Here is a 24,512-nt window from a genome sequence, read left to right on the forward strand (position 1 = left end):
GTCCATCAGATATATGAAGATATAAGCAGGATAACAAGAAGGAACATGGAGAATGCTTATTTCTGAAGTTCATGAGACTTGAGAGATAAGTACTTGGAACAGTGGCGATTAATCAAATGGAGGAGAGGGCTAGGCTTAGGCCAAGTCCTTGCTGCCTTGGCAATGGCCCTGTCCTGCAGTTATGGCCAGCACAGAAAAAAGACTCATTTAGAAGTGGGATGAATCATTTTGAGAACTCACCCTTGGGGGGTGATTGTAATGGAGATAGACAAGTAGAAAGAACACACAATAAAATTCTTGGAAGTTTGCAAAGGAGCTTCTCCACACTGGGTGGTCTTATTCCTGCCAGCCCAGTCATGGCCAGTGTAAGTAAATTAGGTATTCATCAGTCAATTTTGTCGCCCCTGGTCTGCCTTCCCCCATTGCTTTAATTCTTGGAAGAAAATGTTAGAGGGGGCACATTTCTTATAAACTGTTCATCATTTTTTAATTAGGATCCATAAAGTTTGATAAGAGTAGTTTGAAAGTGGGAATGAGAAAACCAAAATGGAGCTATCTGGAAATAAAAGAAGTAAGGAAAGGGCTTCAGAACAGAGCACAGAGCTGTGGTGGGGGAGGAGGTTTTATTTATAGACCATATTATGTACATATTTTCAATTGAGCTTCTATCCTTACCTTTATATGTGAAACTAAAATAAACAGAAGAGCCATGCCATTTTGCCAGCAGGTGGCACCATAAGAATCTCCTATAGGAAAAGGGTGGCAAATGTAAGCAGGACCTTTAATATTTTACCTTTCAGGAAAAGTCTAGGCATCAATGTAGGTTCATATTTTTGGTGATATTAGCAACATGTGTACATTGCTGAAAGTGGTTTTGGAAGATTCATCTCTCCCTTCAGTTAACATTGCTCATTGAGTGAAAGAGTATATTCCCATAAAAGGAAAAAAAAAAAAAAAAAAAAACTAGGTTTAAAAAAATATCTATACATATGTGTATCATACATATATATTTGAATTGCTTACTACAGTTGCTTGAGAAACACTTTTATTTAGTGATTATGGCATGTGTTATTGTGAAGGTATATTAGATGGTTAGAGAGGAAGTAACTTAGATGGTCACCCTGTTTTCATACTCCTTTTCTGTTCTGGACTGTGAGGATTCCTTGTGCCCAAAGATCTCCCCAATGCTAAGCAATCTCTCAGACTCAGGGGGGACCCGGTGCCGGAGGTAGTGAGCGTTTCTGGCCTTTGCAAACAACTCTAAGTAGGTTGATGTTTTGGGATCGCCTTTGAAGTTTCCTCCACATTCCATGGGATTCAGGGGAATTTGCTTCCCAGTGGTGTGGTCTGGCCTTACATTGGCATCATTTGATCTGGTCTCATCGCCGTATGCCATTCTGCTATCACCAGCTGGGCTGGAACCAGGACCTTGATCTAGGGTGTGTGTGGAGACTTTTTGATCTTGACATAGAAGAGAGATGTCCTTGTTGGAGTCTTTGCTCTTTGGTGGGTTTATAGAATCTTTCTCATGGGCTTGTGGTTTCTCTTCTATGAAGTGGGAGGTACCGTTATTTTGAGATAGCAACTGCTTTTGGCTTTTCATGGGGTCCTTGGGACCAATGTGATGGAAAGGAGGCATCTGGGACTTGGTTTTGTATATTTCCTGGGTAGTATTTGTTGTCAGTGCTCTGGGAAAGGAGGTAAAAGAAGAAAGGTCTCTGAAAACTGATGAAGAGGCTCATATTTAGCATTTTCAAGTTATTAGACCATGGGCCTTTTCAGTGTGGTATTAGGTGAGGTAATGAAGTGGATGAGAAGAGGATGAAGGGTGAGAATGGGTGGTAACAATGTGCAGGAAATGGCTCTTTCCTTAAGAAGGAAAAGGCAGGGAGAGAACAATTTAAAGAGGTCACTTGGGAAGAAAGATTCAACACCACATACATGAGTTTCATGAGCATTTTCTTACCTAACTTTATTAGCCTGTGGAACTCTGTGCTTCTGCCCTCCCTGTGATGAGAACATAAGAACATCTTCTGGTCTCTTCTGACTTTCATTTCCAAAGTAAGAGGAGAACTTTTTCTTGATGATATCTGCTTGGAGTTAATTAATAGATGTTACAGGTTGAATTGCATGCTCCCCAAATGTCAAAGGTAGAAGTCCTAACCCCCAGTACTTCAGAATGTGACCTTATTTGGAGACAGGTGAGGTCATTAGGGTGAGCCCTAGTCCAATATGCCTGGTGCCCTTGTAACAAAGAGAAATCTGGACACAGAGACACACACAGATAGAGGGAAAGTGATGGGAAGAGACACAGGGAGAAGATGGCCATCTATAAGCCAAAGAGGGTAGCCTGGAACAAATTTTTCTTTCCCAGCCTTCAGAAGGTACCGACTCTGCCAATACCTTGATTTTAGACTTCAAGCTTCCAGAACTGTGAGAATCCATTTCTGTTGTTTAAGCTACCCAATTTGTGGTACTTTGTTAGGGTAGGCCAAAAAACTAATTCTGTAAGAGGAGAAGGAAAAGAATGTTTGAAACTAGTTGTCTGGGCAGAGAAACAGTATCTGAATACCATGAGATCACATTTCACAACAGGCTTATCTGACATGATGAATGGAAACAGAAAGACCTGAAGCAGTTCCCCAATGTTTACCTCAAATATCTTAAAGAGGATTTAGAAACACAGAGGTCAGAGGTTTAAACGGACTTGGCCCATGGAGGTTTTGTCTGAATGTTTTATTTGGCAAGCAAGATGTTTTCAAAACAAAGTGACTGGGTGTGAGCGATACCCAGAGCTGGGGCCATGTTGTCTCATTCACCTCAATTATGTGACCTGCTACCCACCTGAGCCTAGAATTACAATGCTTGGCCATGATTAAGTGGGTTCTTTCACTCTTTGGGTTAATGTTTCAGCATCTTGTAATCATAGCTGCTGTAGGGGGCCCTATTGTTTTCAAGACATCTCATGAATGAATCACTTGGAGTTAAAAGTCTTTCACTAGTCTGCTCTAATGAGAGTGATTTCCCTAAATCTACACTGGGCTTAGTAGGCACCAGGCAGAGGACTTATGACTAGATGGAGGGCCTGGAATTTACATGAAACTCCTAATATTCTTTCATCAAATAACTTCTTTGTGAGGTAGTCAAGGCAAAAGAGGGTCCTTTAGGGGTCCCTCTGTAACAGGAAAGAGCTAAATCGGACTCCATGTTCAATCTGTTTATTTGACTTTAACCTTTGCTTTTTGTTGCTTTTGTTATTATAATCATACATGATGGTCTGCCTCAGGGGACCCTGCCCCTCTGCCTGAACGTTAAACTAAAGTGCCTCTGTTCAGCTCACCAGGAGACTGACCCTGCTCACCTGTAAATGGCTGCAGAAAAGAAGAAATTAATGTATCCCGTTACCGAGGCTGGTCATTTAACGAGATGTTTTGCAAGGCTGATAGCCATTTTTACTTTACTTCATCACAGCCTCTCCCTCTATGATTCTATAAAAGAAATTGGCATCCAGCCCCAATAAGATGGTTTTTCAGAGATACTAGTCTGCCATCTTCTCAGCCTGCTGGCTTTCTAAATAAAGTCTTATTCCTTGCCTCAACACCTCATCTCTGATTCACTGGCCTGCTGTGTGGTGAGCAGAGCAAGCTTGAACTCAGTAACACCCCTTCTTCTGTTGTCTTCTTGAGTGTGTGTGTGTGTGTGTCCATCCAGTTATCCAATTTAACAAGGATGTTTGAGTGCTTACTTTGTGCCAGGCAGTATACTCTTGACTCAGGCTTTCTTTACCCTGGACATATAATTAATTATAAAGTTCTGACAGTTCTGCATTTAAATATCTCAAAATGCTGGTCCACTTAAGATGCAATTTCACTTTCTAAATATCTCAAGATACTTATTTTTTTCACCTGGCCGATGCCTTAGTTAAGGCCTTTAAACCCTGGCCTGAACTCTGGAATTCTCCTATCTGGTCTACCTTAAATGTTGCAGCCAAACTGATCCTTCTCACACTTGGACATGAAATCTCCCCACTCCCAAACTCTATAGGGTGAAATATAAACTCTTTTGTAAGACCTATGAAGCTATTCATGATTGGAGACACTGACTATACTGCTTTGCCTCTAAACATTTCACCTATATCTTCGCATCACCTCTTACACCCCTGCAGTATTGAGCAAGTTGTAGCAAGTCATTCTTATGGATGTACTTTTGTATATACTGTTTCTACTGCCAGAAGTAGCCTTGTTCCACATGTCCTCATGACAAACTGCCCACTCCCTTCTCCCACCCATCTTCATTCTCTTACTCCTCTAAGATTCTGCTCACACACTGCTACTTTTGGGACATCTCACCTGAGCCCCTTTGATAGACATAGGAATCTTCCCATACTCCTGTTCTACTTTGTAAATAACTCTAATTTAGCAATTGGTATTTTCTGTTATAATTTTTTTTTGCAAGCATAGCTACCTTCCAATTTAAATGTGAGCATCTTGAGGGCACAGACCATGTTTTGTCATATTTGCATTCCTGCATCTATCTGAGTTGCTGTAAAAGTGTTTTGTAAAGTCTGGCACATAAAACCCATGTCCCAGAATAATCTGCCTTAGTGTCAGCTCAATTAAAAATGTGTATTTTGAGCCTAATTCCTAACCTACTGATCCAAATCTCAACAAATGAGGACTGGGAATATGCATTTTAAACAATCCACCAAGTGGCATATACCCAGTCGTTGAATCTCAATAGCAATTTCATTAATATGTGTTAAATGAATCATGGGACTGTATTGCCTAGTACAGTGCCTGATAAATACTGAGACTTAATTCATATTGTTTCCTTCCTTTTCCCCTAGTTTTACTTTCAAGAAGACTGAGGCTCGAAGAGGATGTGACTTTCCAAAGGACATAGAGACAGAGGCCCCTGAATTAAAGTTTGCTGCCTCCTTGTCCAGATTCTTTTCATACCACCTGTCCCTGAGGCAAAGTCTCTAGTCATCAACTCTCAAGCCACCTCCCTCAGACCTGGTCTTTTGAACACCCCATTGAGAGTAGGTATCTGGTCTTCAGTATCCTTTTTGAGAACTGAAGTGGGATTCAACCAAATGGCTTCTAAGATTCTTTCCCATTCTGTGAGCTCTCATTCTAGTTTGGTTTAATCATTTATTACAGACAGAGAAGTTTAAAGTAGAGAAGTTCAGTTACTTGCTCAATTACTCCTCTTTAAAACCCAAAGTTGGAGGTTAGAAATAATTCCTAGGCCAGATGTCTGGACATTACTCTTGGCTCTTGTGTCCATATACTAGCTCTGCAGGCATAAATGATTTTACATTGAATTGTGATACTTGGCTTTTCTCTCGAACATGCTACATCATTTTCAGGGCTCCTGCACCTGCCTTAAGTAAGAGGGGACTGTAGTTTAGAAGAGCTAAGCTGGATCCATTCTATGTTGAACATTAAAATATGATTATTTTGTTATGGGAAAAATAGAACTAGTTTCTACAAACTGTATAACTATGGCAACTTTAAACAAAACAGTAGAAGAGTTTTAATCCTGTAAAAATCTTTTACTGATTGATTGACAAAAGCAAACACTTATATAGCTCTCATTTTGCATTTATATTTATATTTTGAAACATTTGCACTGTTTCAAGTGCTCACTGCATCCTCAAATGGCTTTACCAGGTGGGAAGTGTCATTTACATTTTATATTGGAGAAAACTGAGGCAGAGACAGGTCCAGTAAGCTACCCAAGTCCTCACAGCTGGTAAGTGATAGAGTCAGGATTTCAACCCTGACAATCTGGGTCCAGAATCTGTGTGCTTAGCCACCATGGTTTAAGGCACAAAGACAGAATCATGGAGCAGCAGTTTTATTTTGTTCTTTTCTTTACTGAATGGTGTAGGCAGCTTTGGAAGGTCTGAGATTCTGGATATCATTGTGTAGCCCTTCCTTCTGTGATGATCAGTAGCTGCTAACTAGAAACTAGTGTTTGAAGTTAGTAGCATGATTCTTGTTATAACTACTTAATTATATATTCTATGTTCACTGGATAGTCTCCTAAGTGATGTGTACATTTGGAGAGGATTATTCTTTAGCAACAGAAGATTTTATGGAAGGGAATTATTATAAAGAATATTAGCTTACAGCTCCTAGGTAAAGAAGCCTCTTTGAGGAAATGACAGGAATACTTGCCCTTTGGCTTAAGAAGACAAAGAAATCAGAATACCAATACACAACAATTGCCTGCGCAAAATTTTCTAATCTAAGCAAAATCTGTAAGCTCTAGTGTGAATACACTTTGGAGCACAAGGATGGTAGTTGAGAAATTCACTTTCTGCAGAAGAAAGGAAGGGTCTGACTCTCAGATTGGTGAGTGTTGAAAATAGCCAAGTGCTCATTGTGTAGCAGGGAAGAGCCAAGTCTGACTACATGTTGGATCTGTTTCTTCTACTTTAACCTTTGCTTCTCATAGCTTTTGTTCACTAAAAGGACACTGTCTATACATAATGGCCTGCCTTGGGCAACCCTGCCCCTCTGCCTGAATGTTAAACCAAAGTGCCTTTGCTCAGGGAAACATCTAGACCCTATCCACCTGTGGATGGCCTCAAGAAAGAAGAAATTAACACATCCCTTCCCCAAGGCTGGCCATTCCAGAGGACATTTGCAAATCTTATGGCCTTTTTACTTTGCTTCCTCATCTCCTCCCCCTCTCTGTGCTATAAAAGAAACTGGTATCCAAACCTCGATAAGAGAGTTCTTTTGAGGCACTAGTCTGCCATCTTCTTGGTCTGTCAGCTTTCCAAGTAGTATTCCTTGCCTCAACACCTTGTCTATGATTTATTGGCCTGTCGTCTGGTGAGCAGAGTGAGCTTGGACTCAGTAACAAATTTGACTTAGCCAGCCAGGAGCCTTGGTGCTTGTGGCTAGCTGGTCCCAGTCAGGGAACACTGGGACAAGGCCTTAGCAATTGCTAGGACCATTTGACCTGAGGGTCTTCCCTTCAAAAGCAACACTGACTATCCTAGCACTTGGCAGTTGAAACAAGGAACCAACCAACTTTCTGCCACTCGAGTAACTTGGGAACCAGTTGGTTGGTTTTGGTCTTGGTCTTGTTTTGTTTTTGTGTACATTGATGCTAGAATTTGTTTGGGCCTTTTGTGTTGGAATTCATTTGCATCTTTTGTGTTGTGGTATTATCAAACTTATAAAAATGGGAAATACTCCATCTACCCTGAAGGAAAGCCTTTTGAGGAGTATATTAGAGAAATGGGCAAAACATAGCCATGGGCCTATGACTAAAGAGGACATGATATACTATTGTAATCAAGTGTGGGCCCAATATATGTTAGGATCAGAAGAGTGGTGGCCCTGGAATGGCTCACTCAATTATTATACATTCTCACAGTTAGAAGTGTTTTGCAAAAAAGCAGGGAAGAGAGATGAGATTCCATACATAGAGGCATTTATGCTATTGCATCAGGAGGAAAAGGAGTCAGAGGGCTGCCACCTTATGGTGCAGCAGTCTGAAAGGAAACCCAAGGGAGAACCTATTCTACAAGGGGAAGAGGGAGAAAATGAGAGCAGGGACATGTTATTCCAAAATGTAACCCCCCTCCCCCCCACCCCCCCCCCCCCCCCCCCCCCCCCCGGCCTCCAGCTTATCCAGCTCCCCCAGTGGCTGAGCAAGCTGATCTGGTCATTGTCCCAACTGTCCCACCCATGCTGCCATGTTCACTGCCTCCTATTTCCTCTACCCATGGGGATCAAATAGTGGCTTCTATGTTAACCCCCGGGACACAGGGACCTGCTTTAGTATTACCATCTAAGACCTGACAGGGCACCCAATTTGGACTGGGAGCCACTTCCACAGCAGGGCAATTTCCAGTGCACCAATATCCTGTAAGAGGCCAGGGCACTCCCTTAGACTTGAGGCATCTGATTCTAATTTCCCCACAGGAGCCCCAGGTAACATTGACAGTGGGGAACAAGTTGATTGACTCTCTAATAGATACCACTCCCCAAACGTTCCCTATTTATCTTAAGAGGCTTGTAAATGTTAAACAAATGGGAAAGAAAGTCATCCTAGGAAAAACTTGCTTGTATTTTGAGATGCAAATGTCCTATCTGGTCTTCTCAGGAACCCTCATCTCTGCCAGTTTTTAAAATGCAAACTTTGAAAAGAGGGTAAAATAATTTAGAAATTGACTTGACAAGGACAAATAAAAAACCTAAGTGTCTTTCCTGTAAAAATTCAGCCATCTAGACAGGTGAGCTTGATTTGTTCCATCTGCCAGAAACCAAATTTTAATCTAACCTCTTTTTGTCAATTGGTGGGTTTTACATTGCTGTACCTGACTCAGGGCTGAAATTTTGAAATGAGAGCTATGAGTTCTCTCTTTTTGTGTATTTGTATGTGTCTTTGTCTTTGGATAACATTGTTGAGGTTGACTTGTGGATGAGCTCTATTTAATTGGCTTAAAGGAAAGTACACGCTTACAAACCAAACAATTCTAAATACAAGAAAAATTAAGCTAAATGAGTTTCAATTTCATGTGAACTGAGAAATATTCAGTATTAAATTAGTACCTGGTGTTAATGATTGTTTGTTGACCTAATTAATATAGACCTGTTGTTAGAGTCATCAAGTATAATACTCTTATTGTGCCTAAGTTTAATGTAAACTAAATAAAATCTTGTTATATCCACTGCAAATTTGTCAGCAAGGAAAGTAACTTGATGTGAAGAAACTTTTCAGGAAAGAAAATGAAAATGAGACAAGAGCTTTAGATGAACTTTTTAAAATAATTATCTTCTGGAATGTCTATCTAAAATTAATCTCTCCAGATATTTGACAACTTGAAAGTTAGAATTGTGCTAAAGTAAGTTAAGTGATGGAAGGTTTATGGAAAGTGGACCCCAAGAGAAGAGTTTTGTACATGGTTAGGATTGACTAAGTTTAAAATAAGTTTAATTGAGCAAATGAATTTTAAAAGTAAGCTGGTGCAAAGCTAGAATTTGGCTTTTCTCTCTGTTAAGAAGCCAAGGTTTCTTAAGATTTTGATCTGCCTTTGATAATAGATTTTAAGTTTCTTTACCTTTTAAGTAATCTGTTCTGTATTTGCTTTTGAAATCTTTTATTGTTACTTTCACTAAGTGAATAACTTGTTTCTCAGTGACCTGTGATCCTATCTCTTTTTAAACCCTTTTGATGTTTTTTTGACAAAACTTCCCAAATCAAATTATAATGAAGTTCCTTTGACCTCTAGCTAACTTTGGGGTGCTTCAGAGGGCCCCTGAAATACCTCAAAGAGAGATATTAACTAAATAGTTTCACTTGGTATATTAAATCACATGGGAAGTGTTGTCAAGTAATAAATCTTAGGATACATTGTATGACAAATGATACAGGTATTCTAGAGATTATATGGAGTTCCCAAAATTTGATATGTCTTGGTAAAATGTCATCAGCCTTAATTCTAGTTATTATCTGAAAGTGTTGCATGCTACAGAAGTAACCAAGTTACTTTGTCAGTTGCATTGTAATTAGATTTAAGTGTGCCTTCTTAAGTCTTTAGTCATTATAGACAGTTATGGTTTCACTCTGATGCCTTTGCAAAAATGCTTCCTCTTCAAGAACATTTATAGAAAGGACCTTTGGATAAATACAAGTTTCTGACTTTCAGACCATAATGCTGACTGGGTAAGAAATTGAAGAATTCTAATGGGAAGCCTGATGGCATCATAAAGCTGTTAACACAAAGGATTAGTTACATAGGACTCAGTGAATCTGTGAATATGGTTAAAATTTTTATTGTTTCTATCTGAAACTGTGTTTTCCAGGTATAAGGAAAGCCTTCCCCTTAAACAACTATGACTTACAGTAATTTGGTAAATTATATCTTTGTAAGCAGAATTGAAACATTTATCTTTTTTCTCTACCTTGTTGATCCTGCCAGTAGCATATGCCTGTCTCAAAGATTAAGCCACGCATGTCTAAGTACGCACAGCCTGTACAGTGAAACTGCAGATGCTCATTAAATCAGTTATGGTAACTTTGGTCACTACCTATTGCAACTGGATTATAGTAATCATTGTTCTTTGTTTCCAAATTGTTTATGCTTTTTGTCTCCTACTGCATTACGCCTTTGTCAATGTTACTAGCTATATTACTTATATCTTATCTATTTTATGATTGTTGTCTCTTACAGTACCCAGTGTACAACTAGCCCTCCAACAAAACTTCTATGGCTAAACATCTTGAGGATGCTCTTTATAGCATAAAATAATGTAATAGTGTGATTCTAGGTATAGGAAGAAGCAACAAGGGAAAATGTCTCCTGGATCATAATTAGACAGAGGATCCAGAGAATTTTATCAATAGTGCCTAACTCAAAAACTAGCACGTGGAGTGGCATATCAAGAATTTTCACCTGCTCTGGGATGAGTCTCCCAGCACCATGGGACAAAATTTGATCATGAAATGTCTCCCAAATATTGGTCAAAATCCTGACCATCTGAGAAATGGAATATTTCCTGCCACATCAGTCATTAGTGATTACAGCCCTCCACCATGAGCCAAGGAGCCCTGAGGAAACTCAGGATATGAGAATACAGGGTACAGGCCCCAGATACAGACTGAGGTGCATATCAAGAGAGTGATTTCAGTGGGCCTAGACTCTTGCATCTTCCCATACATAGAAAAGTGCTAAATTCCTTAACTTGAGACATTGCTTTCCAGGCTTGAAGCCCTCAAAATTCCTGCTGAATAAATCATAACTCTCAACTTTTAGCTTGTGAATATTTGTTTTAGTTTACAGGTGTAAGAGAGATGCTTTCCAGAGGGGAACAAAAGAAACAATGTTTGAAACACTGGCACCGATCGTGGACATTCCCAGAAAGATCCACCTGACAGCAATCAGAATGGCCATCACCCCTTTTCCCACAAGATTGTGGAACGGACATTGACAGTGGGGAATTGTAACAGTGAAGAGCCAAATCTGACTACAATTTCTTCTACTTTAACCTTTGCTTCTCATTGCTTTTGTTCACTAAAAGGATACTGTCTATACATAATGGCCTGCCTTGGACAACCCTGCCCCTCTGCCTGAATGTTAAACCAAAGTGCCTTTGCTCAGGGAAATATCCAGACCCTGTCCACCTGTGGATGGCTGCAAGAAAGAAGAAATTAACACATCCCTTCCCTGAGGCTGGCCATTCCAGGGGATATTTGCAAAATTTATGGTCTTTTTACTTTACTTCCTCATCTCCTCCCCTTCTCTGTGCTATAAAAGAAACTGGCATCCAAACCTCGATAAGAGGGTTCTTTTGAGGCACTAGTCTGCCATCTTCTTGGTCTGCCAGCTTTCTGAATAAAGTCGTATTCCTTGCCTCAACACCTTGCCTCCTATTTACTGGCCTGTAGTGCAGTGAGCAGAGTGAGCTTGGACTTGGTAATGCTTGCTCAGCCCTATCAGAGGTCTGTCATCATTACACAATGCTCTCTGAGGCTAATCCTGGGGAAATAGTTTTTTACTTCCTTTTCACAAGATGATTTGCATATTAACAGTTACTCAATGAATGCTTGTTGACCATGCATAGAAAAGAAGTGAAACCAACAATAAGAAAGTAGAAGACTAAGGCCTTAAGCCAGAGAGAGCTTTGAAAGAGTGGGAGCCTGAGAAGTGTTAGCTCAAGAAGGTTTGCTTGTGGGCTGCTCCAGGGAGCTGTGTAATTGAGGGAAAGAGGGACATGGAAGGGTGAGCAGCTTAAAATCCAGGTTGACATCAGAAATTCTCACTTCCTTGGTGTCCAGGTCTCTGAAAGGGCCCTTCTCATGAGATAGGGGATGTTACTCTTGCCTTAGCCATGTGATGGCTTGCTGCCCTGTTCTGCCTCTTCCCATCCTGGAAGCCTTACCTTGCTGCAACTTCTGCAGTTCTTTTTGGAGCTGTCTCTGCTCCCTGCTCAGCCACTTCACATGATACAGGCAGATATCCTCTAGTCTCTTCAGTCTTTGGCTGAGTCTGGCTTCAGCCTGCTGGGCGTTCTTCCTCTCCAAATCAAAGTGCTTATGTAGTGGTCCCCTCACCATGTGCCTCTCCATCCTCTTCACAGGCTAGAGACAATAGAACAAATTCTGCCAGGCACCATGACAGACCTGATAAAGCAAAATGGGGACCCTGGCCCTTGGCTTTTAATCAGAAGATCAGTGTTTGTATCCTGTGTATTTCTCAATCCACAGCTGCCTAGTCAGATGAAGTCACACTATTAGAAAACTTTGCCCTGTAGACTAAAAAATTATTCACAACTTAAAATTGAGAGTTATATTTTATTCAGTGGGAATTTTTAGGACTTCAAGCCCAGCAGGCAACATCTCAAGTAATCCTGAGAAAAATGTTCTGAGTAGTTGAGGGGAGAGCTAGGATATATAGGAGTTTGCAATAAAGGACAAGTAGTAGGAACAAAATATTACTGTTAGTAAAAGAAAACTAGATATCTCAAGTTAAGGAATTTAACACTTTTCTATACATGGGAAGATGCAAGAGTTTGGGCTCACTGAAGTCATCCCTTTGATATACACCCCAGATTATTTGGGGCCAGTATCCTCAGGGCTCACCAGCTCACCATTGCTTGTGGCTGCAATCACTGATGACTGTGACTTCCTTTGTTTACTGATATGACAGGCAATATTCCATTTATTAGCCCTATAGTAACATGATTTTCCAGAGTGACACAGAAGTATTGAGGGCAAAGTCATTCCTCTGAGCCTCCGTCTCCTTGCCAATAAAATAGGTAATAGGCTCCTTACACAACCCCCAATCAGGTTGCTGTAAAGATCAAGTGAAAACTACAGGAATAACTTTTGGGGCAAAAATAATAAAAACACTTTACATATATAAGGTATCATTCACCCTGTGAGATAAGTCCCATCTACTGTTCTTTAAAGGTTCCCCAGAAGCCAACTCAGGGCCCTGGAGAGGATTTGGGGACTTAGGACAGAGCCATTCTGGAGCCCCTTCTAGTCATTAATTCTTGTACATGAGGGTCCGTGAAGCCTGTAATCCTACCATGTGCCAGATGCTACGCAGAGGGCTGAGGGTAGTGCTGAATGAGACATCGTTCCTGCTCTCAAGGAACTTTCAGATTTATGACTCTGGAGTTTAATGGTACATGCCAAATCTGAACAATCAATATTTCAAAAAGTGGGAAGAGTGGGATCTGTTGGTCACAAAATAGTGCAGGCATCCAGAACAAGTAGTCTGGACAGCTCTGGTGGAACCACTTGGTGGAAGAAGCTCCTCTTCCTGCCCTCTCCCATCTTCCTCCTCTGAACTCTGTTGCACTCACAGGCAGGGACACATTTTTCCTCCTCTTGTGTCCTTCACAATATGCAGAGCTAAGAGCACAGTATGTGCCTGGGATACAAATGGATTGCTGTTAATAAAGCTTTGGTGATAATAACACAGGAAAAAGCTTAGCATTAAAAGAGAGGAAAAGGTCAGGACACAGGAAAGGAATTTAAGACAGCTTGCTTTCAATATAAAATGTGGACTAAAGTTTTATTAAAGAACACAGTGAGTAGCACTTACCTACAAATCCAGGGTTTTCACCATGAGACTGCTGCTTGCTTCTTTTGCTGTACCAAGCTGAGCCTGGATTAATGAGCTTGTTTTTCTTCAGTAAATTTAGGAGCTTGGTGTTGGGAAGGTGGGGAAGTAGAGGGAACTTTGGAGAAGGTTGCAGAGGGAAGAATGTTAAAACACTTGAAAGCTCTCTTCCATGCCACCTCCCCCATCAGGAATGCTAACTCCTTGGGTGTGGGCACCAATCCCAGAGCTTGAAATAGCTCCATGAGTTAAGTGAGCCTGCCAGCCTCCAGCCCTCCCCTCGAGGGGCCCACAGTGCTCCTTCTCGGCTGTGTCCATGGAAGCCAAGAATGAAAGCAAAGGAGTGTCTTACTGTGTCCTCCGTCTCTCTCTCTCTCCCTCTCTCTCCCCACCCCCTTCTCCACTTTTCCCTCCTCTTTTGCCATACTGCTCCCCACCCCCCTCACAATGCCCAGTCCTATTTCTTGGAAACCAGATCAAGTTCCAAAAGAAGGCACCCTGTTGTTTTTTGTCAGATTGTGCACATTTTGAGCAGGAGAGTAATTTGTTTATTTTGTATTATTGCACACTGTACTAACTTTCCCTAGGCTTCTACCCATGTTTTGTGTACTTCAGTGCTTATTTAAGATTTTCAAAGTTATCACAACACAATTAGACAAAGTGAAATTTAAACCAACTTTTGTAATCATGTATTGGACTCTGCGGTAGAAGGTCAGTTGAACTATTGGTTACAGAACAAGATATTAAGTGGGATTTTTACTGTTGCCTTAGGTCTTCACCTGAAAACAAGAGGCATTAAATGTGCCACAGTCTAAAAAGAACTGCCAACACTGGAGCCTATTAATCCCCCCAGAGCTTACTGAGAGGCAGCTAAACAGACCCTACTACCCACAATCATCACTTAGCAAACAAGTTAGTACAAGGAGATTACTGGGGAGAGAGAGGGGTAAATCCATTATTCTCTCAGTGGGAGGTAATGCCTTTCCTATCCCTTCTCATGAGGTACTTCTCTCACCTCCAGGATTTAAATGAATGGAATGGGGTTCCAGGAAAACCACCATAGAGAATGGGGTGCCTATACAAGGAGAGACTGACAACTCACTCCCAAGCTGGAGACTTGATGAACTACAAAACCACAGATCAGCCCCCACTCCAACCTTTGTTGCCATGAGAGCTGGTCATAGTGAGGGATTTCTTAGAAAAGCTTGGTTACTCCTTGTCACCTTGAGAGAGTTGAGAAGGGGAGGCTTGCAGAAATCATTCAAGGTTGAAGGGCAAGAATGAGCCTTAGTGTGTGAGACTGGGAAAGGAGTGGTGGCCAAACCATCCTAGTTTCCGTTGGCCCTTCGAGTGTGGCTGGCTCCATGTGAAGGAGCACAGGGGTTATGGAAGGGAGCAGAAACCATGACTTTGGAAGACTCAAGGTCAAACAAGGTAATATTTCATTGAGAGCAGGCCAGAGGGAGTAGTGACAGAAGGGATCTGATGGAAGGTGAACTTTCTGATGAAAACAACCCATCTTAAGAGCAGAGCACAGCAGGAACACATGGAGCATGACTGGCATCATAAAAGTATCCGTTGTGCAAGAACTGTATAGTTCCCCTTCTCCAAGTCCCTTGGAGTTCACTGAGGAAAGGGTTTAAACTGTATCTGAGATTGGAACTTCAAAGCGGACTGGACTTTTTTTTTACAACCAAAGTGACCAGAAATGTGTAGCACCTGTTATGAAATCATTAAGGGACAAGAAAAAAACATTAAAAAATAGCAGTTTGAAATATGAAGCTCTTATTCCTGTACCGCATCTCTGCTATCATCACTAGGGAAAAGGAAGTTTAAACTGCTCATTAAGATGATTATGATTAAAATGAATTTTACACAATGGATATTAATTATTCACATTCATACACTTCTACTCTCTGTTTTAAGTGGAGATAGCATCCTTTTGTAGTCAAACACATCTGAGATCAAATCATTATTCCGTCATTTAATGGGATGTATAACTTTATTCATTAATTTTGTCATATCCCCTAGTCTCCTCATCTATAAGAATGGTTAATAGTATCTTCATCATAGGGATTCTGATGGAATTTAGTGGAAGAATGAATATAAAGTGTTTGGTACCTAGTAGATGTTCAATAAACATTAGTCCCAGTTTCTACCAAAGATGGAGTAACAGGGAGTAGATTTACTCTTCCATATGAAACAATTTAAAAATCCAACAAAATTTATGAAATAATGTGGTTTATTTTTAACATTGGACATGAGGCAGATAGGATAGTGTTCCCTAAGAGAGTAGAAACAAACCAGGGGATCTCTATTATTACCCCAGCTTATTGCCTGGAAAGAATTTCCAAGCCACATCATGGGGAGGGGAGAGCAAAGCAATGGATTCCCTAAGAAGATAGAGGTAGAAGTCCAGAAAGGCCAAGGCAGCTAGGAATAGCAGGGCAGAGTACCAGATCAAAGAAGTTCAATGAATTCAAAGCAGAAGAAAATGAATAAACCTACTCCAAGGCATATAAAATCAAATTTCTAAAAAAATATAATAAAGAAATAATTTTAAAAACAACCAGAGAGAAAAAAGACACATTATAGAGGAACACAGCTAAGAATTATTCAGACTTCCTGTCAGAAACAATTCAAGCCAGAAGATAGTGGAACGTTCTTAAAGAAAGAAAAATCTTAGAATTCTATACTCCACAAAAATATCTATAAATAACATGGCAAATTGAAGAATTTTTCAGTCATACAGAAGCATCGATAATTCTTCATCAACGGATGTACAGTTCAAGAAATGTTAAAATCAGTCCTTAAAGCAGAAGGAATATTATACCTGATGGAAATCCAAGTCTACATAAGGGGATGAAAAGCCCAGGAAATAGTAACCAAATGGGTAAGTATAGGATAGCTTCTCTTACTATTTAAACCTCTTTAAAATATAATTGACTGTTCAAAGCAAAAAGTAATAATGTATTGTGAGATTTATAGTATCTAAGGAAGTAGAACACATGACAACAATAGTACAAATCCAGATGGGAAGAAATGGAAGTATACGGTTGTAAAAATCACTTAAAGATAGACTGTAATAAGTCATAACTGTATTCTCTAAACTCTAAAGCAGCCCTCTAAAGTAATATATCAAATAATTATAACTAATTAGTTAACAAATATGATAAAATGGAATCCATAAGAAATACTGGATCTAAAATAAGACAGAAAAAAGAGGAATGAGAAAATAAAGAAGAATTTAGATAAAAAGGAAATAGACAGCAAGATGATAGACTTAACCTTATTAAGAATCACAATAAATAGAAATGGTTTTAACATTTGATTAAAAAGAAGGGATTGCCAGATAAAATAAAAGAACACAACCACAATATATAATGCTGACAACAAACCAAACCAAACCAAAACAAAATTTCAGTATAAAGACACAAATACATGAAGAATAGAAGGTGGAAAAAGATGCTAACACTAATTAAAAGAAATTAGGGATGGCTATACTAATACATAAAAAAAAATCTTCAGAACTGAGAATGTTAGCAGTGATCAAGAGAGTCATTTCTCAGTGATGATGGGTCTCATACTCATCAAGGGAACATAAAAATCCATAATGCCTTTGCTTCTAATAACACAGCTCCCAAATACATCACACAAAACTGACAGGACTGTGTGGAAGAATCTATATACCCACAGTGATAGTCAGTGATTTCAACAGCTCTTTCTCAGTAATTTGTAAAATTTATATAAAAAGTTAGTAAGGATAAAGGAAACAACACTATTAACCAACTTGACCAAATTGACATTTGTAGGATATTCCCCCTGGTAGCCACAGAATACTCATTCTTTTCCAGTGCACAAGGAACATTTATAAAGACAGACCATATTCTGAGCCATAAAACAGGTTTTAATAAAAATATTGAAATAAAGTGTATTCTCTGACCATAATGAAATAAAATTATAAATCAAAATAAGGAGATATCTGGAATTGCCCCCCCCATACTTGGAAATAAAATAATGTACTTCTAAATATCCCATAGATCAGCCATGGTGCCGACCTGTGTGTGGGGAATCTGGCTGGTGCTACTCCATTGGTGGGCACCTGCCTTGGAGACCTTCCAGAGAACCAGATGGAGAACACTGAGGGCCTTGCTGGTCCCACCTGCCCATAGATAAAAAGATAAGCAATAAGGACTTACTGTATAACACAGGGAACTATATTCAATATCTTATAATAACCTATAATGGGAAATAATCTGAAAAAAGATATTTCACTGAAACTAACACAATATTTTAAAGCAACTATACTTCAATAAAATAAACAACCTATATATTAAAAAATTTAAATCAGACAGGAAATTAGGATATTTTGAAATGAATGAGTTATGACATAACATATGAAAAATTGTGAGATGAACTAAAGCAGTACTTAGAAGGAAACTTATAGCACAAAAATGCCTGTGTTCTAAAGAAGAAAGCTCTCCAATCAATTAGCTCAGTGTATACATTATAAGATTAAAGAAAGAAGAGAAAATTAAAGTAGCAGAAGCAATGAAATAAGAAAATGAACATAAAACAATGAAATTAAAAACAGAGAAACTATAGAGGAAATCAATGAAATTGAAATCTGGTTCTTTGAGAATATCAATAAAACTTTAAATTTCTGTTCTAGTTCTGTGAAAAATGCCATGGATAATTTGATAGGGATTGTATTGAACCTGTGGATTGCCTGGGGTAGTATAGCCATTTTGACAATATTGATTCTTCCAATCCAAGAACATGGTATATCTTCCCATCTGTTTGTGACACCATCAGTTTCTTTCTTCAGTGTCTTATAATTTTCAGAGTACAAGAATGTTTGCCTCTTTAGGTAGGTTTTTTTCTTAGGTATTTCATTCTTTTTGATGTGAGGGTAAATGGAATTGTTTGCTTAGTTTCTCTTTCTGAACTTTATTGTTAGTATATAGAAGTGCAACAGATTTCTGTGTATTAATTTTGTGTCTTGCAACTTTACTGAATTCAGTGATGAGCTCTAGTAGATTTCTGGTAGCATCTTTAGGATTTTCTATGTATAATATCATGTTATTTGTACACAGTGAGAGCTTTACTTCTTTTACAATTTGGATTTTTTTATTTCTTTTTTTTTCTCTGATTGCCTTGGTTAGGACTTCCAAAACTATGTTGAATAAAAGTGGTGAGAGTGGACATCCTTGTCTTATTCCTGATCTTAGAGGAAATGCTTTCAGCTTTTCACCATTGAGTAAATGTTAGATTTTTTTTTTGTCACATATGGCCTTTTGTATGGAGATAGAAAAGACCCCAAATAGCCAAAATAATCTTGAGAAAGAAAAATGGAGCTGGAGAAATCAGGCTCCCTGACTTCAGACTATAATACAAAGCTACAGTCATCAAAACAGTATGGCACTGGCACAGAAAAAGAAATATAGATCATTGGGATGGAGCTATATGTAATGAGGTGGATAGAACTACAATCTGTCATACATAGTGAAGTAAGTCAGAAAGAGAAGGACAAATATTGTATGCTAACTCACATATACGGAATCTAAAAATGGTACTGTTGGACTCAGTGACCAGAACAAGGATGCAGATACAGAGAATGGACTGGAGAACTCGAGGTATGGGAGGGGGCGGGGGGTGAAGGGGAAACTGAGATGAAGCGAGAGAGTAACACAGACATATATATACTACCAACTGTAAAATAGTCAGTGGGAAGTTGTTGTATAACAAAGGGAGTCCAACTTGAGGATGGAAGATGCCTTTGAGGACTGGGGCGGGGAGGGTGGGGGGGGCTTGGGGGGGGGAGTCAAGGAATGGAGGGAAGATGGGGATATGTGTATAAAAACGGATGATTGAACCTGGTGTACCCCCCCCAAAAATAAATTAATTAATTAATTAAAAAAAAAAAAAAAGAAAACCCAGAAATAAACCCACAAACCTATGTCAATTAATCTATAACAAAGGAGGCAAGGATATACAATGGGGAAAAGACAGTCACTTCAATAAATGGTGCTTGGAAAACTGGACAGCTACATGTAAAAAAGAAAAGAAAAGAAAAGAAATTAGAACATTCTTTAACAACATAAACAAAAATAAACTCAAAATGAATTAAAAACCTAAATGGAAGACCAGATACTATGAGGGTGAGTCAAAAATTATTTGCACTCTGTTTATATTAAAACTTCTCTTTACTGCACTGTCTTAGTGCAGATAGTTTTTGACTCACCTTCATATAAAACTCTTAGAGGAAAACATAGGCAGAACACTCTTTAACATAAATCACAGCAATATCTTTTTCAAGCTGTCTCCTAGAGTAATGGAAATAAAAACAAAAATAAACAAATGGGACCTAATTAAACTCAAAAGGTTTTGCACAGCAAAGGAAACCATAGACAAAATGAAAAGACAACCTACAGAAGGGGAGAAAATATTTGCAAATGATGCGACTGACAAGGGATTAGTCTCCAAAATTTACAAACAGCTCATGTGGCTGAATATCAAGAAAACAAACAACCCAATCAAAAAATGGGCAGAAGACCTAAATAGACATTTCCCCAAAGAAGAAATACAGAAGGCCAAGAGGCACATGAAAAGATGCTCAACATTGCTAATTATTAGAGAAATGCAAATAAAAACTCAATGAAGTATCACCTCACATTGGTCAAATGGCCATTATCAAAAAATCTACAAACAATAAATGCGGGAGAGGGTGTGGAGAAAAGGGAGCCCTCCTACACTGTTGGTGGGAATATAAATTGGTATAGCCACTATGGAGAAAAGTTCCTTAAAAAATAAAAATAGAGCTACCATATGATCCTATAATCTCACTCCTGGGCATCTAACCAGAGAAAAACATGGTTTGAATGGATACATGCACCCCAATATTCATTGCAATGCTGTTTACAATAGCCAAGACATGGAAGCAGCCTAAATGTCCATTGACAGATGAATGGATAAAGAAGATGTGGTTCATACATACAATGAAATATTACTCAGCCTTTAAAAAGAATGAAATAATGCCATTTGCATCAACATGGATGGACCTGGAGATTATCATACTGAATGAAGTCAGACAGAGAAAGACAAATATCATATGACGTCACTTATATGTGAGATCTAAAGAAAAGGCACAAATGAACTTATTTACAAAACAGAAACAGACTCATAGACTTAGAGAATGAACTTATGGTTACCAGAGGGGAGGGATAGATTGGAAATTTGGGATTGACACTTACACACTACTATATTTAAAATAGATAACCAACAAGGAACTACTGTATAGCACAGGGAACTCTGCTCAATATTCTGTAATAACCTAAATGGGAAAAAATTTGAAAAAGAATAGATACATGTGTCTGTATAACCAAATCACTTTGCTGTACATCTGAAACTAATACAACACTGTTAATCAACTTTGCTCCAATATAAAATAAAAATTAAAAAAAACTAAATTCATTTCTAGACTGATATTTACTAAATTTATATCTAGGAAAAAAGAGAGGAGATAAAAGTTAGGAATATCAGAAAAGAGAGAGAGGGCATCTTTACAGATTCTACAGATGTTAAAAAGCTAATAAAGGAATATTATAAACAAGTTTATACCAATATATTTGAAAAATTACATGAAAAAGATACATTATGCCAAAATTCATTCAAGAAGAAATAGATCATTTAAATGTCCTTATACAGATGAAAGAAATTGAAATTGCAGTTAAAATCTCCCCACAAAGAAAACTGGGCAATTCCACCAAATATTTATAGAAGAAATAATACCAATTTTATGGAAAATCTCTCAGAAAATTGAAGAGGAGGAACTACTTCTCAATTATTTTTATATAGAGACTGGCTTTACTTTGATACCAAAACCAGAAAAAGACATTAGAGGAAATGAATACTACAGAACAACATTCTTCATAATCATAAATGCAAAGATGCAAAGATTTTAAACAGTCTATGAAATCAAATATGCAAATATATAAAAGGGATAATTCACTAATCACATTATGACCAAATATGATTATCCCAAGAATGCAAGGGTGATTTAACACTGAAAAATAAATCAATGTGGGTCATCATATGAACAGACTAAAAAAGCAAAAATACATTATTAGCTCAATAGGTTTTAAAAAAAAGGGTATAACAAAATCCAAAATCCACTCTTGATAAAATGTCTCAGTAACTCAGTACTGGAAGGGAACTTCCACAATCTCATAAAGGGTAGCTATGAAAAGCTGAAACGTAACATCATGCTTAATGGTGAAAGACAGAATTCTTTCCCACAAGATGAGAGGCAAGGCAAGGATGTCTGCTCTCACCATTTCCATTCAACATTGAGCCAGAGGTCTAGCCAGTGCAATAATACAAAATTAAAAATAAACAAAATGTATCCAGATTGAAAATGGTATCAGTAATCAGTGAAATTCTTTTAAAAAGTTTTAAATTTTAATTTTGTTGTGGTAAGAACATTTAACATGTGATCTATCCTCTGTGAATACTGCTGCAATGAACACAGGAGTGCTAATATCATTTTGAGATCCTGAATTTCAATTCTTTTGGATAAATACCCAGTTGTATGGATGAAGCAAAAGTCTATGAGAATATGTTGACAACACATATATCTCACAAAGAATTAGTATCCATACTATTTAATGGCATTTACAACTTAGTAAGGGCACAGACAACCTTGTTCAGAAAAGGGCAGAAAACTAGAATAGATAATTCAAAAGAATATACAAATGGCCAATTAGCTATATGCTCAATGTAGTCATCAGGAATCCCCAGTGAAAACCACCCAAGATATTGCTTTCTACTTACCGGCATAAATTAAATTAAAAGGAGTGACGGGGTGGGGCAGTGGTTAAGAATCTGCCTGCTAATGCAGGGGACAAGGGTGTGAGCCCTGGTTTGGGAAGATCCCACATGCTGTGGAGCAACTAAGCCTGTGTGCCACAACTACTGAGCCTGCACTCTAGAGCCCATGAGCCACAACTCCTGAAGCCCTCGTGTTGCAACTACTGAAGCCCTCTCACCTAGAGCCCATGCTGACCTAGAGCCCATGCTCCGCAACAAGGGAAGCCACCTCAATGAGAAGCCTGTGCAGCACAGTGAAGAATAGCCCCCACTAGTGGCAACCAAGACCCAACGCAGCCAAAAATAAATAAATAAATAAATTTATTAAAAGGAAAAAAAAAAAGAAAAAACAAGGAATGACAAAACCACTCCTGGTGTTGGTGATAATGTAGAGAAGTTGGAACTTTCATACGTTACTGTTAGAAATGTAAAATGGTGCAATTGCTTTGGAGAAGAGTTCGGAAATTTTTTTATAAAATTTAACATATAGTTATGTATGACCAAGTAATTCCGTTCCTAGATATTTAACCAAGAGGACTGAAAACATGTAACCATAAAAAGACTTGTATAGGAATGTTCACAGCAGCTTTATTCATAATAGCCCCAAACTGAATACTATCCACAGGACCATCAACAAATGAATTGATAACCAAACTATGGTTCATGCTTACAATGGAATACTACTCCGCAATAGAAAAGAACAGAACATTGACACATGCAATGGCACTGAATGAACCTTACAGATGTTATATTGGTGAAAGAAACCAGACACAAAACAAAAACTGATTCCATATATATGAAATATTAGAACAGATACAGTTAATCTATATTGACAGAGATCAGGTAAGTAGTTGCCCAGACTGAGAGATGTGAATGAAGCCTGATTGCAAAAAGCATTGAGGAAACTTCCTGGAGGAGACAGAGATGGTGATTATATGTTGCATACATTTGTCAAAACCAACAACCTGTAAACTTAAACTGTGGATTTTAAAGTATATAAATTATACTTCAGAAGGTTGATTGGAAAAAACCCCTAATTTTATCTTGCCAAAAAGATGCAAGAGACTTCTGCTTCCACCATGAAGGATTGACTTCGATGGGAATTGCCCTCCTGCCTTAAAAAGCTAGGAAGCTAAGCAAAATATATTTTAAAAACACTTCTTCTCAGACATTGGAAAACAGGCAATGAGGAATTGTGATCCTTTTGAGATAAGAAACATAAAAGGTGAGCTCTGTGATTGCCCCAAATTAGTATCTGGAAGAAGTTTTCAGGCTGTGGTGCAGGAAGGGGGAATCAAAACAGAGCCCATCTGTCTCTTTGGTTTGACCATATGGAGCACGGAGTTCAGAAAGGAGGAGGTAGCTGGAATTTGCTGAACGGAACACCAGATAAGAGGTAAATACACAGAGAGAGAGAGTGAGGGAGGCGGGGAATGGGCTTCAAAATCCTCAGAGAGGTCCCTTTGGCTGAGTACTGATCTACATTTCAGTGATGAAATGTCCAACAAAACTGAGGATCAGTGAGTAAAATGGCACATTCATGTGATCAAAAACTGCTTCATACTAAAGAGAACTACTGATACATGAAACAATGTGGATTACTCTGAAGAATATATACTCAGAGAAAGACACCCATACAAAACATGGAATCTGTATGATCGCATTTATAGGAAATGCTAAAAAAAGGTAAATCTAAAGTAATAGAAAGCAGATCAGTGGTTGCTTGGGGGCTGCTGTGAGGAGCATGAACTGACTTTAAAGGACAGGAGAAAAAGATTTTGGGTCCCGGAGATGTCCTATATCTTGACTGTGGTTACATTTTCATGAATGTTTTCATTCGTCAAAATTCTTCAAACTGCATAGTCAATATGGATGAATTTTATTGGATGTAAATAATATCTCAATAAAGCTGATTTTTTAAAAAAAATTTGTTTTTATTTATCTATTTATTGGCTGCATTGGGTCTTCGTTGCTGCACACAGGCTTTCTTTAGTTGAGGTAGACGAGTGGGGGCTAGTCTTCATTGAGGTGTGCAGCCTTCTTA

At 38.6% G+C, this 24,512-nt stretch overlaps 1 protein-coding gene across 1 annotated transcript; it reads right to left on the minus strand.

The window, feature by feature from the left end:
• Positions 1 to 1,037: 1,037 nt before the first annotated feature.
• On the minus strand, positions 1,038 to 13,664 carry CCDC190 (coiled-coil domain containing 190). Its single transcript, XM_057728192.1, has 4 exons — positions 13,583 to 13,664; positions 11,910 to 12,108; positions 1,967 to 2,090; positions 1,038 to 1,688 (listed from the first exon to the last, which is right to left on the minus strand). Exons 2-4 carry the CDS (start codon positions 12,094 to 12,096, stop codon positions 1,109 to 1,111), a joined length of 891 nt encoding a protein of 296 aa, XP_057584175.1. The 5' UTR covers positions 12,097 to 12,108; positions 13,583 to 13,664; the 3' UTR covers positions 1,038 to 1,108.
• Positions 13,665 to 24,512: the final 10,848 nt, after the last annotated feature.

The sequence above is a fragment of the Hippopotamus amphibius genome, chromosome 3 (assembly GCF_030028045.1).
Source record: "Hippopotamus amphibius kiboko isolate mHipAmp2 chromosome 3, mHipAmp2.hap2, whole genome shotgun sequence".
NCBI lineage: Eukaryota > Metazoa > Chordata > Mammalia > Artiodactyla > Hippopotamidae > Hippopotamus > Hippopotamus amphibius.